General features: G+C 40.7%; 1 protein-coding gene across 1 annotated transcript in view; it reads right to left on the minus strand.

Annotated features, from left to right (window-relative positions):
* Window positions 1-16,603, minus strand: part of LOC121370223 (dynein heavy chain 1, axonemal-like) — a 175,400-nt gene that overhangs the window by 12,787 nt on the left and 146,010 nt on the right. Inside the window, exons 72-78 of the mRNA XM_041495345.1 lie at window positions 15,834-16,010; window positions 12,696-12,866; window positions 9,121-9,251; window positions 7,943-8,087; window positions 3,888-3,983; window positions 3,021-3,131; window positions 2,285-2,519 (exon numbers count right to left, since the gene is read on the minus strand). Of these exons, the coding sequence (XP_041351279.1) occupies window positions 2,285-2,519; window positions 3,021-3,131; window positions 3,888-3,983; window positions 7,943-8,087; window positions 9,121-9,251; window positions 12,696-12,866; window positions 15,834-16,010 (1,066 nt within the window). The remainder of the gene's footprint in view (window positions 1-2,284; window positions 2,520-3,020; window positions 3,132-3,887; window positions 3,984-7,942; window positions 8,088-9,120; window positions 9,252-12,695; window positions 12,867-15,833; window positions 16,011-16,603) is intronic.

Below are 16,603 nucleotides of genomic sequence, written 5' to 3' on the forward strand. Positions count from 1 at the left end.
CGCCATTAATGTATTGCGATATACCAACAGTAGCCCAAACTGCGTGTAGAAAGTATTGCGACATCAGATGTAGCTTACACGAAAAGTATTGCGACCTTAGCTGGTACTCAAAGACAATAAACATGATGGAGGCATAATCAACAGGAACATTGTCTTGGCAACGGCCCGTGGCATAGTATTACACGAAAATCGATCCCTCCTTGAAGAACACGGGGGGATCCATCTCTTTGATTAAGGCCTGGTCTGATTCGTTTTTACGAAGACTTGGTTTTGTGAAATGAAAGGGTAAAAAAGCGGCACGAAAGTTACCAGCTGACTTCGACAAACAGAAAGAAAAGTTCATCGCGATGGTAGGGAAAACAGTGAAGACGAACAACATTCCCGCCGAGTTGGTAATAAATTTTGATCAAACAGGCGTCAAACTTGTACCCGTTTCCAACTGGACATTGGCAGAAAAGGGAGCGAAACAAGTTGCCGTCGTGGGTATAGATGACAAGCGTGAGATCACGATGTTACTGGTAAGTTCGGCCAGTGGCAACCTGTTACTTCCTCAGATAATATACAAAGGTGTAACCGACCGATGCCACCCAACCTACAAGTTCCCCGACAACTGGCACGTGACACATTCCGCCAATCACTGGAGCAACAAGCAGACGATGCTGGACTACACTGACAATGTGCTGGTTCCATACGCCAAACGAGTGAAGAAAGAACTCCGACTACCAGCACAACAGAAATCATTGGCAATCTTCGATGTATTTGCAGCCCATAGATGTCAATCATTTTTAGACCTGCTACGAAAACGGTCCTTTGAAGTGCGATTTGTCCCGGCTGGCTGCACCGGTGAGCTGCAGCCCATGGATTTATCGGTGAATGCAGAGTTTAAATTAGCAATCAAGGAAAAATTTACCCAGTGGTATGCTGACATTGTGGCCAAGAACATAAAAGAAAACACCAACAAGCCTGTTGACTTAAGAATCAGTTTGATCAAACTGTTTCACGCCCGGTGGATTGTGGCATGCATTGACAAGTTATCGAAAGACAAAGAAACCATTACGCGTGGCTAGCGATCATCAGGTCTGCTTGCAGTGGTATGTACTTTACTCGGAAAATAAACATTAGTGTTTGCTAATTACACATGGTGATTGACAATGATTTCTGTTTCATTTTGTTCCCTGAATGATAGTGTGATATGCAATAAATCAATGTAGTTAAACAAATTTGGTTGTTCTATTTGTTAGTAAAGTCGCTATATTATTGCGTGTATAAAGTACTGCGATGATTAGTTGTTCGCAGTTTTCGCAACACTTTTGTTATTCGCAAAACTTTCATGTTCTACAGTATATATCCCCCGTCTCTACTGGCTTGTATTTTGAAGGGGCGGGGGAGACTAGTTTAAGTGAGTTACCTGCTCGTGTGAGTGTCTTGTAGACAGGATATGTATATATTCCCGTCTCTACTGGCTTGTATTTTGAAGGGGCGGGGGAGACTAGTTTAAAGTGAGTTACCTGCTCATGTGAGTGTCTTGTAGACAGGATATGTATATATCCCCGTCTTTACTGGCTTGGTTTTTGAAGGGGTGGGGGAGACTAGTTTAAAGTGAGTTACCTGCTCGTGTGAGTGTTTTGTAGACAGGATATGTATATATCCCCGTCTCTACTGGCTTGTATTTTGAAGGGGCGGGAGGGGGGGGTGGGGGGTGGAGAGACTAGTTTAAAGTGAGTTACCTGCTCGTGCGAGTGTTTTGTAGACAGGATATGTATATATCCCCGTCTCTACTGGCTTGTATTTTGAAGGGGCAGGGGGCGGGGGAGACTAGTTTAAAGTGAGTTACCTGCTCGTGTGAGTGTTTTGTAGACAGGATATGTATATATCCCCATCTCTACTGGCTTGTATTTTGAAGGGGCGGGGGGGGGGGGGGGGGGGGGGAGAGACTAGTTTAAAGTGAGTTACCTGCTCGTGTGAGTGTTTTGTAGACAGGATATGTATATATCCCCGTCTCTACTGGCTTGTATTTTGAAGGGGCGGGGGGGGGGGGGGGGGGAAGACTAGTTTAAAGTGAGTTACCTGCTCGTGTGAGTGTTTTGTAGACAGGATATGTATATATCCCCGTCTCTACTGGCTTGTATTTTGAAGGGGGGGGGGGGGGGGGGGGGGGGAAAAGACTAGATTAAAGTGAGTTACCTGCTTGTGTGAGTGTCTTGTAGACAGGATATGTATATATCCCCGTCTCTACTGGCTTGTATTTTGAAGGGGCGGGGGAGACTAGTTTAAAGTGAGTTACCTGCTCGTGTGAGTGTCTTGTAGACAGGACACTCATATATGCCAGTCTCCAAGGGTTTGCGGTTCGACTCTGGGATGAGCCAGAAGACGGGGACCTCGGTGTACAGCTCCTTGGGCTTCGACTCGGCCAGCACCTGCTCCACGCCGTCCCAGCGCGCACCCTCCAGGAACAGGCCGCGGATGTAGCACCCATCCTGAGGCGCCTCCGTCAACTCCGAGTAACTCTCACGCAGCACCTGCAGGAAGTCACATCACACATAGCTCATTGAGCAACAACAGTACAGGCTTTCACAGGTATACCCTCCTACATTACAAACTGAGCAAACAACACTAGTACAGGCTTTCACATGTATACCCTCCTACATTACAATCTGAGCAAACAACACTAGTACAGGCTTTCACAGGTATACCCTCCTACATTACAAACTGAGCAAACAACACTAGTACAGGCTTTCACAGGTATACCCTCCTACATTACAAACTGAGCAAACAACACTAGTACAGGCTTTCACAGGTATACCCTAAACAAGTCAGATGTCAAAAATATTTTTATCAACTTTTGTTTGTTTTACAAACATAGCTGGTATAAATAACATTTTGTAAGCTTGTGAAAATAACTAGCAATAAAATGGAATTAAATTTCCAATATTGGTCTAGGGCAATAAAATGACCACATTTTAAAGTTGGTAAACATCCCAAATTATTTCTCTTAGGTGTTTTTCTAATGTAAAGTTTACCTTGAACGCGAATGTGATGGTGTCGATAGAGATAACCATCTTCCTAGCATAGTTCTGCAGAGTACCCGTCAAGAAGGCCTGGGGGAAGAAGAATCCCGAGATCCAAAACACCTGAAGACAAACAACTACTATAATAGTCGCAATCATAATGATCATCCAAACAAGAAAAACAATAATAGTAATAATATATAAGAAGGAAACTGAGATGAGCAACCAGACCGACAACAAGATAAAGGACACATAGCAACAGAAGATAAAGTACACATAGCAACAGAAGATAAAGTACACATAGCAACAGAAGATAAAGTACACATAGCAACAGAAGATAAAGCACATATAGCAACAGAAGATAAAGTACACATAGCAACAGAAGATAAAGCACACATAGCAACAGAAGATAAAGCACACATAGCAACAGAAGATAAAGGACAGATGGCAACAGAAGATAAAGGACAGATGGCAACAGAAGATAAAGGACATATAGCAACAGAAGATAAAGGACATATAGCAAAAGAAGATAAAGGACACATGGCAACAGAAGATAAAGGACACATAGCAACAGAAGATAAAGGACACATAGCAACAGAAGATAAAGGACACATAGCAACAGAAGATAAAGGACACATGGCAACAGAAGATAAAGGACACATGGCAACAAAAGATAAAGGACACATAGCAACAGAAGATAAAGGACATATAGCAACAGAAGATAAAGGACACATGGCAACAAAAGATAAAGGACACATAGCAACAGAAGATAAAGGACATATAGCAACAGAAGATAAAGGACACATGGCAACAAAAGATAAAGCACATATAGCTGATACAGAAGCTGATACAAACAAATGTGTTGTTCAATGTTCTTACAGGAGGGATTCCATGTGTTATCCAGTCATTAATGAAGGCCATTCTTGACACAAGATCTGCTACCCACGATGCCAGTGGTTTCAGAGATGGATACGCCTAAAAACAAAAAACACAAGCACATTCAATAAATCACATTCATAAATCTATCAAAAATAAATTAAAGCAATCCCATTATATTAGATATTCAAACATTTCCATAAGATTAAATATATATATATATATATATATATATATATATATATATATATATATATATATATATATAAACCTTCTGACTACTGCAAGTGAGATATCTTGCCCAATGTCACAGTTGGAAACACACTGTACTGTGCATTCTCCAATTCATATTTGCCACCGGTTTGCAGATGGCACTCACTGGAAATAACAATAGACCAACAAGAAATACATTATTTGAGAGTATGGCAGCTTTAGATTTTTGTTCTTGGCAAGTATTTTTGCTTGACAACAATGGCTGCACGTTGCAGTCATTTTCAGGAATCGATAGCTGATTGTGACAGCTAATTTGATAATAAATTAAACTGACCATTTTACCAACAACGAAAATCATGAAATATTGGGATATGAATTGTAGTTTGTTTCCCAAAAAATTCTTATCAGAAAAACAGTTATTGGGAATAATGGACATCTGGCCACAAATGACTAAGTAAACACAAGTTTTTAGTTTTTTGCCTAATTTGAATCAATAATAACTGATCTAAAATATCATAAAAATTAGAAGAACCCACAAAAATAATACTTTAAGTGCAAATATGTTAGCAAGTTATAAACTTGTAGACCTACCCCATCAGCGTGGATTTTGTACAAAATTAAACCAGGCGAATTCCTCGAAATAATTCAATATGAGGTTGAAACTCCGCTCACAAATGTAAAGTCCAATCATATCCATATGTCTTGCAACAGAAATTAACAGCCAACAAAAATATTTATTTTACTGTATCCTGTACTACAATAAATCATGTTCAAAAGACAGACTACAATGCTGATAAATTTGCAATTTAGTTTGCTCCTAAGTCAGTGACCTCATGTAAAGAGAACAATTTTTTTTTATTATGTCATACTTTTACTTACTACAAGCGTTTTCATTGAATATTGTAAGTAAGGAGAATAGATAATTTTATTTTTTATATTTGTGGGATTTCTTTAATAAAAACACAATAAAATGTCTTACAGATACTCCTAATAGGTGTAGTATTAGAATAGGGATAATATCACTGTGTTTCGTTGTTCACTATAAGGATTTATCACAAAATGTTTGGGTTTGGGGACGAGACGAAGTTGTCCCTAAATCCAAATTTTGTGATAAATCCTTATAGTGAACAACGAAACAGTGATATTATCCACTAATTATATTATATTATTACATTACATTACATTATAAATATATTATAAATATATTATATTATATTATATTTTATCATATAATATCTTACATTTTCAGTGCAATCAAAGTATGTGATATTTTTCAGATCACATACTTTAAGAATTTGATAACTTTGCAAATTAGATGTAAATTAGTCGAGGTCTCGGCACTACGTTTATTGACATTTAAGCAAATGTACTTGGGTGACACTCCATGATTGACGTATGCATTCATAGTCATCAAATAAAAACATTTCAATGGCAATTTGACACTGAAAGCTGTCCAGAGTTCAGAAAACAAAAAACGTTAGGCATAACTTTATTTTGATGTAAGGACATCCAAAATGACGTCATTCGAGTTTGACGTCATTTCCATTCAAAAATACACCGCACCACATATTCTTACGTCATTTGAATATCTAGTAATGGTAATTAAAGTTGTGTGTACAGTGTACAGTTTACAAAAAACATGTTGTATTAAGCTTGAGCTTATATGATAAAGAGATTATTACCCTCGTGTATTTCGGTATCGTCAATATCATATATTAGGAATAAAAATAATGTATTATGCTCGCATAATACAATTTTTATTCCTAATATATGATACTGACGATACCGAAAAACACTCTGGTAATAACCTCAATATATTATATTATATTATTGATTTTATATTTCTTTAATTATATTTTCTTTAATTTATATTATTTTATTATCATAATTATTATTTAATGTTTATTATGTCAGCATTCTGTTTATACAAGGCAGTGTTCTCGGTTGAAAATTAAAGGTGGGCGTCTGAGCGACTCCGACCCCCTCTTCCAACCACTCATCCTTCCAAGTAAATCAGAAGAAAAACTCCACTAAAGACATTTGAAAGCTTGGTTACCCTATATCGTTGTGTGTTAGTTGACTATGGGTAGGGCTACCCTCATTTAGCCCCTCAGTATCTGGTACAAAAAGGATTGGTACAATGTATTTTATGTAACTGGTGCTGTGGTGTCGTTAAACATCTATTCTATTTATGTAATTGGTGCTGTGGTGTCGTTAAACATCTATTCTATTCTATTTATGTAATTGGTGCTGGGGTGTCGTTAAACATCTATTCTATTCTATTTATGTAACTGGTGCTGGGGTGTCGTTAAACATCTATTCTATTCTATTTATGTAACTGGTGCTGTGGTGTCGTTAAACATCTATTCTATTTATGTAACTGGTGCTGTGGTGTCGTTAAACATCTATTCTATTCTATTTATGTAACTGGTGCTGTGGTGTCGTTAATCATCTATTCTATTTATGTAATTGGTGCTGTGGTGTCGTTAAACATCTATTCTATTCTATTTATGTAATTCTATTCTATTTATGTAATTCTATTCTATTTATGTAACTGGTGCTGTGGTGTCGTTAATCATCTATTCTATTTATGTAATTGGTGCTGTGGTGCTGTGGTGTCGTTAATCATCTATTCTATTTATGTAATTGGTGCTGTGGTGTCGTTAAACATCTATTCTATTCTATTTATGTAATTCTATTCTATTTATGTAATTCTATTCTATTTATGTAACTGGTGCTGTGGTGTCGTTAATCATCTATTCTATTTATGTAATTGGTGCTGTGGTGTCGTTAAACATCTATTCTATTCTATTTATGTAACTGGTGCTGTGGTGTCGTTAAACATCTATTCTATTCTATTCTATTTATGTAATTGAAGCGGAGATAATGGCAGTGTGTCATTCACAGTCATTCATTTTGGTAAACCGATTAGTTTTAATATTATATTTGAATAAAAATTTTAAGATATCTAAAAATCTGTTTTCTTGATATGATCCCGATATATGTGGGATAACATTGTTCTGACCTTTTTATTTGTATTTTATTCAACTGAATCGATTGCTTTGATATCATCGGCTGATAAAAGTTTCGTTTTTATAAAGGCGGTGTAAATATTGTTTGGCAGCCAAGATATATAATTGTAATGCTAAACAGAACTTCCTGTGTGGGTTTTTTAAGCAATCATATCTCTAACAAAATTAAAAGTTTCTAATCTTTTATTATGAATTACTGAATAAACAAATGAGAGTTAGTCAAAATAATCAGTTACAACAAATTAAATCTACAACTGATGACAAAATATCAGACAACAGTGAATGGGCACAAAAGACAGAACAACCGTTCTGATCACGTCAAATATTTGGCACTAAGTAAGTATTTTTTCCAGGCGGAAATTGCCAACACGATAAACATTAAATAAATGTTTTTATTGCTGAAATAAAATGTAACTTTTCTTGTATGTATCAAACAGAGAAAAAAAGACTGGTATTGGACATAATAAAAAATACTGGTATTGGTATATAATAACCGAGTTTTAATCAAAATGTTTGTACTTGCCGAAATCTGTTTCCTTTAATTTCGAATGGGCAGACATACACAGATCAATGTTTTCAGTGTGTATGTGTTTTCGGAAGAAGGTGTCAAGAGATAGTGTTAATTCTTTACACACCACCAAAGCACTTACTTTACAGACCAAGGCGTGTCGGCCCGCAATGCTTTACGTGGTTTTTGTCAAATTCATCCAGTAGTCTGAAGGTTAAAGCCAACCAAACAATAACATTTACAAGTATACACAAACCATCAATAGAATAAAATGACCACTATGATATGTGATATGTAACAGTTACCTGTTTGGCCCACATCTCTGGGACGATGTTATTGAAGAGGCTGTTTGACATTTTCTCCAACTCCATGGACATGACAACCAAACCCTTCAATGCTTTCAACAGATCTTTTATACTCTGGTGAATAATGCCAAGTAATCGGTTGTATCTGCAAATAATCACCGATTGTTGCCATTGGAATCTTTATCTATCTGAACTAACAAATATAAACACACACACACACACACACACACACACACACACACACAGACACAAACACAACACACACAGATACAGACACAAACACACACACACACACACACACACACTTAGACACACAGACACAGACACAGACACCAACTCACACAGACACCAACTCACACAGACACCCACTCAGACACTCATGCACACAGACACAAACACACACACTCACACAGAGACTCACACACTCACAGAGACTCACACACACCACACAACACACACACGCACAGACGTCCACTCACACATTCAGACACACACATTCAGACACTCACACTCTCGGACACACACACAGACACACACCTCCACCACCAATGCATTTAAAACTAATTTGAGTGATTTGCTATCTATAACCGAGGTAAAACAGTGAATGTCTGTCTATAACTAGGTGAATGTCTGTCTATAACTGAGTGAATGTCAGTCTATAACTGAGTGAATGTCAGTCTATAACTAGGTGAATGTCTGTCTATAACTGAGTGAATGTGTCTATAACTAGGTGAATGTCTGTCCACAACTGAGTGAATGTCTGTCTATAACTAGGTGAATGTCTGTCATAACTGAGTGAATGTCTGTCACAACTGAGTGAATGTCTGTCTATAACTACGTTAATGTCTGTCTATAACTAGGTGAATGTTTGTCATAACTGAGTGAATGTGTCTATAACTATGTGAATGGCTGTCTATAACTGAGTAAATGGCAGTCTATAACTGAGTGAATGTCTGTCTATAACTTAGTAAATGCCTGTGTATAATTGAGTGAACATCTGTCTGTAACAGAGAACATCTGTCTGTAACTGAGTGAATGTGTCTACAACAGAGTGAACACCTGTGTATAACCAAGTGAACACCTGTATATAACTGAGTGAACACCTGTGTATAACTGAGTGAATGGTTGTCTATAACTGAGTGAACACCTGTCTATAACTGAGTGAATGCCAGCCTCACCGTATAACCTCCTGCACGAGTACTGTATTCATCGACTGTTCGTACAGGACTGGGTATTTCTCCACAATGGGCCCCATATCGAGCGGGAGAGGAACCTGCTCCAGGATGTGTTGCGAGGTCTCTTCCGTTATCTACAAAACAAGACGGTCATAAAACTCTGTTATCTACAAAACAAGACGGTCACTAAACACTGTTATTTACAAAACAAGACGGTCATAAAACACTGTTATCTACAAAACAAATGCCAGGTTAACATAAACATATGTAATCCTAGTTCCATGTGTATAAACCAGATTCATACTGCAACCTACAAGTCATTACCCGATTCACACTGAAACCTACAAGTCATTACCCGATTCACACTGTAACCTACAAGTCATTACCCGATTCACACTGTAACCTACAAGTCATTACCTGATTCACACTCCATCCTACAAGTCATTACCTGATTCACACTCCATCCTACAAGCCATTACCTGATTCACACTGCAACCTACAAGTCGTTACCTGATTCACACTGAAACCTACAAGTCATTACCTGATTCACACTGAAACCTACAAGTCATTACCTGATTCACACTGAAACCTACAAGTCATTACCTGATTCACACTGAAACCTACAAGTCATTACCTGATTCACACTGTAACCTACAAGCCATTACCTGATTCACACTGAAACCTACAAGCCATTACCTGATTCACACTGAAACCTACAAGTCATTACCTGATTCACACTGTAACCTACAAGTCATTACCTGATTCACACTGTAACCTACAAGCCATTACCTGATTCACACTCCATCCTACAAGCCATTACCTGATTCACACTGAAACCTACAAGTCATTACCTGATTCACACTGAAACCTACAAGTCATTACCTGATTCACACTGTAACCTACAAGTCATTACCTGATTCACACTGTAACCTACAAGCCATTACCTGATTCACACTCCATCCTACAAGCCATTACCTGAATCACACTGCAACCTACAAGTCATTACCTGATTCATACTGCAACCAACAAGTCATTACCTGATTCACACTGCAACCTACAATTCATTACCTGATTCACACTGTAACCTACAAGTCATTACCTGATTCACACTCCATCCTACAAGTCATTACCTGATTTAGACTCCATCCTACAAGCCATTACCTGATTCACACTCCATCCTACAAGCCATTACCTGATTAACACTCCACCCTACAAGCCATTACCCGATTCATACTCCATCCTACAAGTCATTACCTGATTCACACTCCATCCTACAAGCCATTACCTGATTCACACTCCATCCTACACATCATTACCTGATTCACACTGCATCCTACAAGTCATTACCTGATTCACACTCCATCCTACAAGTCATTACCTGATTAACACTCCATCCTACAAATCATTACCAGATTCACACTCCATCCTACAAGTCATTACCTGATTTACACTCCATCCTACAAGTCATTACCTGATTCACACTGCAACCTACAAGTCATTACCTGATTCACACTGCATCCTACAAGTCATTACCTGATTCACACTCCATCCTACAAGTCATTACTTGATTCACACTCCATCCTACAAGTCATTACCTGATTCACATTCCATCCTACAAGTCATTACCTGATTCACACTGCAACCTACAAATTATTACCAGATTCACACTGCAACCTACAAGTCATTACCTGATTCACACTGCAACTTACACATCATTACCTGATTCACACTCCATCCTACAAGTCATTACCTGATTCACACTCCATCCTACAAGTCATTACCTGATTCACACTGCAACCTACAAATCATTACCAGATTCACACTGCAACCTACAAGTCATTACCTGATTCACACTGCAACCTACAAGTCATTACCTGATTCACACTGCAACTTACACATCATTACCTGATTCACACTGTAACTTACAAGTCATTACCTGATTCACACTCCATCCTACAAGCCATTACCTGATTCACACTGCAACATACAAGTCATTACCTGATTCATACTGCAACCTACAAGTCATTACCTGATTCACAATGAAACCTACAAGTCATTACCTGATTCACACTGTAACCTACAAGTCATTACCTGATTCACACTCCATCCTACAAGTCATTACCTGATTTAGACTCCATCCTACAAGCCATTACCTGATTCACACTCCATCCTACAAGCCATTACCTGATTCACACTCCATCCTACAAGCCATTACCTGATTAACACTCCACCCTACAAGCCATTACCTGATTAACACTCCATCCTACAAGTCATTACCTGATTCACACTCCATCCTACAAGCCATTACCTGATTCACACTCCATCCTACACATCATTACCTGATTCACACTGCATCCTACAAGTCATTACCTGATTCACACTCCATCCTACAAGTCATTACCTGATTAACACTCCATCCTACAAATCATTACCAGATTCACACTCCATCCTACAAGTCATTACCTGATTCACACTCCATCCTACAAGTCATTACCTGATTCACACTGCAACCTACAAGTCATTACCTGATCCCCACTGCATCCTACAAGTCATTACCTGATTCACACTCCATCCTACAAGTCATTACCTGATTCACATTCCATCCTACAAGTCATTACCTGATTCACACTGCAACCTACAAATTATTACCAGATTCACACTGCAACCTACAAGTCATTACCTGATTCACACTGCAACCTACAAGTCATTACCTGATTCACACTGCAACTTACAAGTCATTACCTGATTCACACTCCATCCTACAAGTCATTACCTGATTCACACTCCATCCTACAAGTCATTACGTGATTCACATTCCATCCTACAAGTCATTACCTGATTCACACTGCAACCTACAAGTCATTACCTAATTCACATTCCATCCTACAAGTCATTACCTGATTCACACTGCAACCTACAAATTATTACCAGATTCACACTGCAACCTACAAGTCATTACCTGATTCACACTGCAACCTACAAGTCATTACCTGATTCACACTGCAACTTACAAGTCATTACCTGATTCACACTCCATCCTACAAGTCATTACCTGATTCACACTCCATCCTACAAGTCATTACGTGATTCACATTCCATCCTACAAGTCATTACCTGATTCACACTGCAACCTACAAGTCATTACCTAATTCACATTCCATCCTACAAGTCATTACCTGATTCACACTGCAACCTACACATCATTACCTGATTCACATTCCATCCTACAAGCCATTACCTGATTTACACTCCATCCTACAAGTCATTACCTGATTCACATTCCATCCTACAAGCCATTACCTGATTCACACTCCATCGTACAAGTTATTACCTGATTCACAATGCAACCTACACATCATTACCTGATTCACACTGCATCCTACAAGTCATTACCTGATTCACACTGTAACCTACAAGTCATTACCTGATTCACACTGCATCCTACAAGTCATTACCTGATTATGAGATGAATTCTTTGAAATTTCCAAAACTACACCTTTAGAACATGTTATAAGTGACCAACAGTTGAAAGAAAATGTTAAATGAAATGTTGAACAAAATGTTAAATGGAGTGATACCTCTTCTCGCGACTTGCCGCCACCTGTGGCTGTCTTGGGCTGTAGTTCGAGCAGACCAGACAACATCATCGTAGTCTCATTCTGAGCAAACGTGATGTTGGCGTTTTCATGAAGACCAAAGATCTCTGGAGTGTCGTTGATTGGCAAGCTCTTAATGTAGGCAGTATAGCCCTGACAATACACAAACAGTAAGCTCTTAATATAGGCAGTATAGCCCTGACAATACACACACACTTTTCTAACTACTAGTTGAGCAAAGAAACATCCACCCTAAGGGAAATATGGTTCTTTACAAACACTTGACTGCACTAATAATTAGTTTAACAAATGACAAACAGAGAAATTAAATTGAGTTTTTAAGACATCAAGAGAAATAAATTGTTTGGTTTAGTGGTAATAAAACCATTTAATTTCTTAAAGGGACAGACCCTAGTTTCAGCCCATGAATAAGCACACTAAGTTTAGTTAAAGGGACAGACCCTAGTTTCAGCCCATGAATAAGCACACTAAGTTTAGTTAAAGGGACAGACCCTAGTTTCAGCCCATGAATAAGCACACTAAGTTTAGTTAAAGGGACAGACCCTAGTTTCAGCCCATGAATAAGCACACTAAGTTTAGTTAATTTACAAACCTCGAACACATTTGGATAAAGTTACAATTGAGTGAAACGTGAGTCTGTGACTTCAAAATGGTGAAATATCCTCTTTTTTTTTTACTAAAACTCGACTCCATAACTGTTACTTCTCAGACGCATGTGCACTTTTAAAAATATGACAAGAAAAGAAAGAAATGTTTTATTTAACGACGCACTCAACACATTTTATTTACGGTTATATGGCGTCAGACATATGGTTAAGGACCACACAGATTTTGAGAGGAAACCCGCTGTCGCCACTACATGGGCTACTCTTTCCGATTAGCAGTAAGGGATCTTTTATTTGCACTTCCCACAGGTAGGATAGCACAAACCATGGCCTTTGTTGAACCATTTATGGATCACTGGTCGGTGCAAGTGGTTTACACCTACCCAATGAGCCTTGCGGAGCACTCACTCAGGGTTTGGAGTCGGTATCTGGATTAAAAATCCCATGCCTCGACTGGGATCCGAACCCAGTACCTACCAGCCTGTAGACCGATGCCTAACCACGATGCCACCGAGGCTGGTCAAAAAAAGAAAAAGAAAAAAAAGAGAAGACAAATGCATTTTGTGATCTGGCAGCCCGCGTGGGGTGCTGGGTGTATCGCGTAGTTACATTATGGTCGAGGTGTGGGCTGATCTGCCAGCCTGCGCGGGGTGCTGGGTGTATCGCGTAGTTACATTATGGTCGAGGTGTGGGCTGATCTGCCAGCGCGCGCAGGGTGCTGGGTGTATCGCGTAGTTACATTATGGTCGAGGTGTGGGCTGATCTGGCAGCCCGCGCGGGGTGCTGGGTGTATCGCGTAGTTACATTATGGTCGAGGTGTGGGCTGATCTGCCAGCCTGCGCGGGGTGCTGGGTGTATTGCGTAGTTACATTATGGTCGAGGTGTGGGCTGATCTGGCAGCCCGTGCGGGGTGCTGGGTGTATCGCGTAGTTACATTATGGTCGAGGTGTGGGCTGATCTGCCAGCCCGCGCGGGGTGCTGGGTGTATCGCATAGTTACATTATGGTCGAGGTGTGGGCTGATCTAGCAGCCCGCACGGGGTGCTGGGTGTATCGCGTAGTTACATTATGGTCGAGGTGTGGGCTGATCTAGCAGCCTGCACGGGGTGCTGGGTGTATCGCGTAGTTACATTATGGTCGAGGTGTGGGCTGATCTGGCAACCCGCGCGGGGTGCTGGGTGTATCGCGTAGTTACATTATGGTCGAGGTGTGGGCTGATCTGCCAGCCTGCGCGGGGTGCTGGGTGTATCGCGTAGTTACATTATGGTCGAGGTGTGGGCTGATCTGGCAACCCGCGCGGGGTGCTGGGTGTATCGCGTAGTTACATTATGGTCGAGGTGTGGGCTGATCTACCAGCCTGCGCGGGGTGCTGGGTGTATCGCGTAGTTACATTATGGTCGAGGTGTGGGCTGATCTGGCAACCTGCGCGGGGTGCTGGGTGTATCGCGTAGTTACATTATGATCGAGGTGTGGGCTGATCTGGCAACCTGTGCGGGGTGCTGGGTGTATGGCGTAGTTACATTATGGTCGAGGTGTGGGCTGATCTGGCAACCCACGCGGGGTGCTGGGTGTATCGCGTAGTTACATTATGGTCGAGGTGTGGGCTGATCTGCCAGCCCGCGCGGGGTGCTGGGTGTATCGCGTAGTTACATTATGGTCGAGGTGTGGGCTGATCTGGCAACCCGCGCGGGGTGCTGGGTGTATCGCGTAGTTACATTATGGTCGAGGTGTGGGCTGATCTAGCAGCCCTCACGGGGTGCTGGGTGTATCACGTAGTTACATTATGGTCGAGGTGTGGGCTGATCTGGCAGCCCGCACGGGGTGCTGGGTGTATCGCGTAGTTACATTATGGTCGAGGTGTGGGCTGATCTGGCAACCCGCGCGGGGTGCTGGGTGTATCGCGTAGTTACATTATGGTCGAGGTGTGGGCTGATCTACCAGCCTGCGCGGGGTGCTGGGTGTATCGCGTAGTTACATTATGGTCGAGGTGTGGGCTGATCTGGCAACCTGCGCGGGGTGCTGGGTGTATCGCGTAGTTACATTATGATCGAGGTGTGGGCTGATCTGGCAACCTGTGCGGGGTGCTGGGTGTATGGCGTAGTTACATTATGGTCGAGGTGTGGGCTGATCTGGCAACCCACGCGGGGTGCTGGGTGTATCGCGTAGTTACATTATGGTCGAGGTGTGGGCTGATCTGGCAGCCCGCACGGGGTGCTGGGTGTATCGCGTAGTTACATTATGGTCGAGGTGTGGGCTGATCTGGCAACCCGCGCGGGGTGCTGGGTGTATCGCGTAGTTACATTATGGTCGAGGTGTGGGCTGATCTGGCAACCCGCGCGGGGTGCTGGGTGTATCGCGTAGTTACATTATGGTCGAGGTGTGGGCTGATCTGCCAGCCTGCGCGGGGTGCTGGGTGTATGGCGTAGTTACATTATGGTCGAGGTGTGGGCTGATCTGGCAACCCGCGCGGGGTGCTGGGTGTATTGCGTAGTTACATTATGGTCGAGGTGTGGGCTGATCTGCCGGTAGATGCCCGACTCCGAGTACATGTGCTCTTCATCGAGGACGTCTGGTGAGTAGAAGTCATTGAGGATGTTCATCAGAGTGCGGCGATCCCAGTCATCCGTGACGCGGCCACCGTAGTTGATGTGACCGGCCGTGTACCTCAAAACCTCAACAAGACAAAGAATTGCAAATTTAAAACAATAGAGAACAAAACATGTTAAACCATTAAAATGTTTAATAAGACACCATGAAGCACTAATTACTTGAAAAACTGCACCTCTAGTATTAAATTATGACTTGAATAAAACACTATAACTAAATTAGTGACTTTCTTTAAATAGAACATCTGAGTCACTATTAGTTACTCAAATAATTACAGATGAAATAATGAGGAATAAAATATTAAACTAAATGATACTGTAAGACCTACTTTTAAAAGGAATATCAGTATATTAAAAATTACTCAGATATTCCTGTTTAAGATAAAGAACAAATAAACCACTTTAAGACTGTAAGTCTTACTTTGAATGGGATATCGGCATATTAAACACTGTAAGTCTTACTTTGAATGGGATATCGGCATATTAAACACTGTAAGTCTTACTTTGAATGGGATATCGGCATATTAAACACTGTAAGTCTTACTCTGAATGGGATATCGGTATATTAAACACTATGTCTTACTCTGAATGGGATATCGGCATATTAAACACTGTAAGTCTTACTCTGAATGGGATATCGGCATATTAAACACTGTAAA

This window comes from Gigantopelta aegis, chromosome 4 (assembly GCF_016097555.1).
Source record: "Gigantopelta aegis isolate Gae_Host chromosome 4, Gae_host_genome, whole genome shotgun sequence".
In the NCBI taxonomy this organism is placed as follows: Eukaryota; Metazoa; Mollusca; class Gastropoda; order Neomphalida; family Peltospiridae; genus Gigantopelta; species Gigantopelta aegis.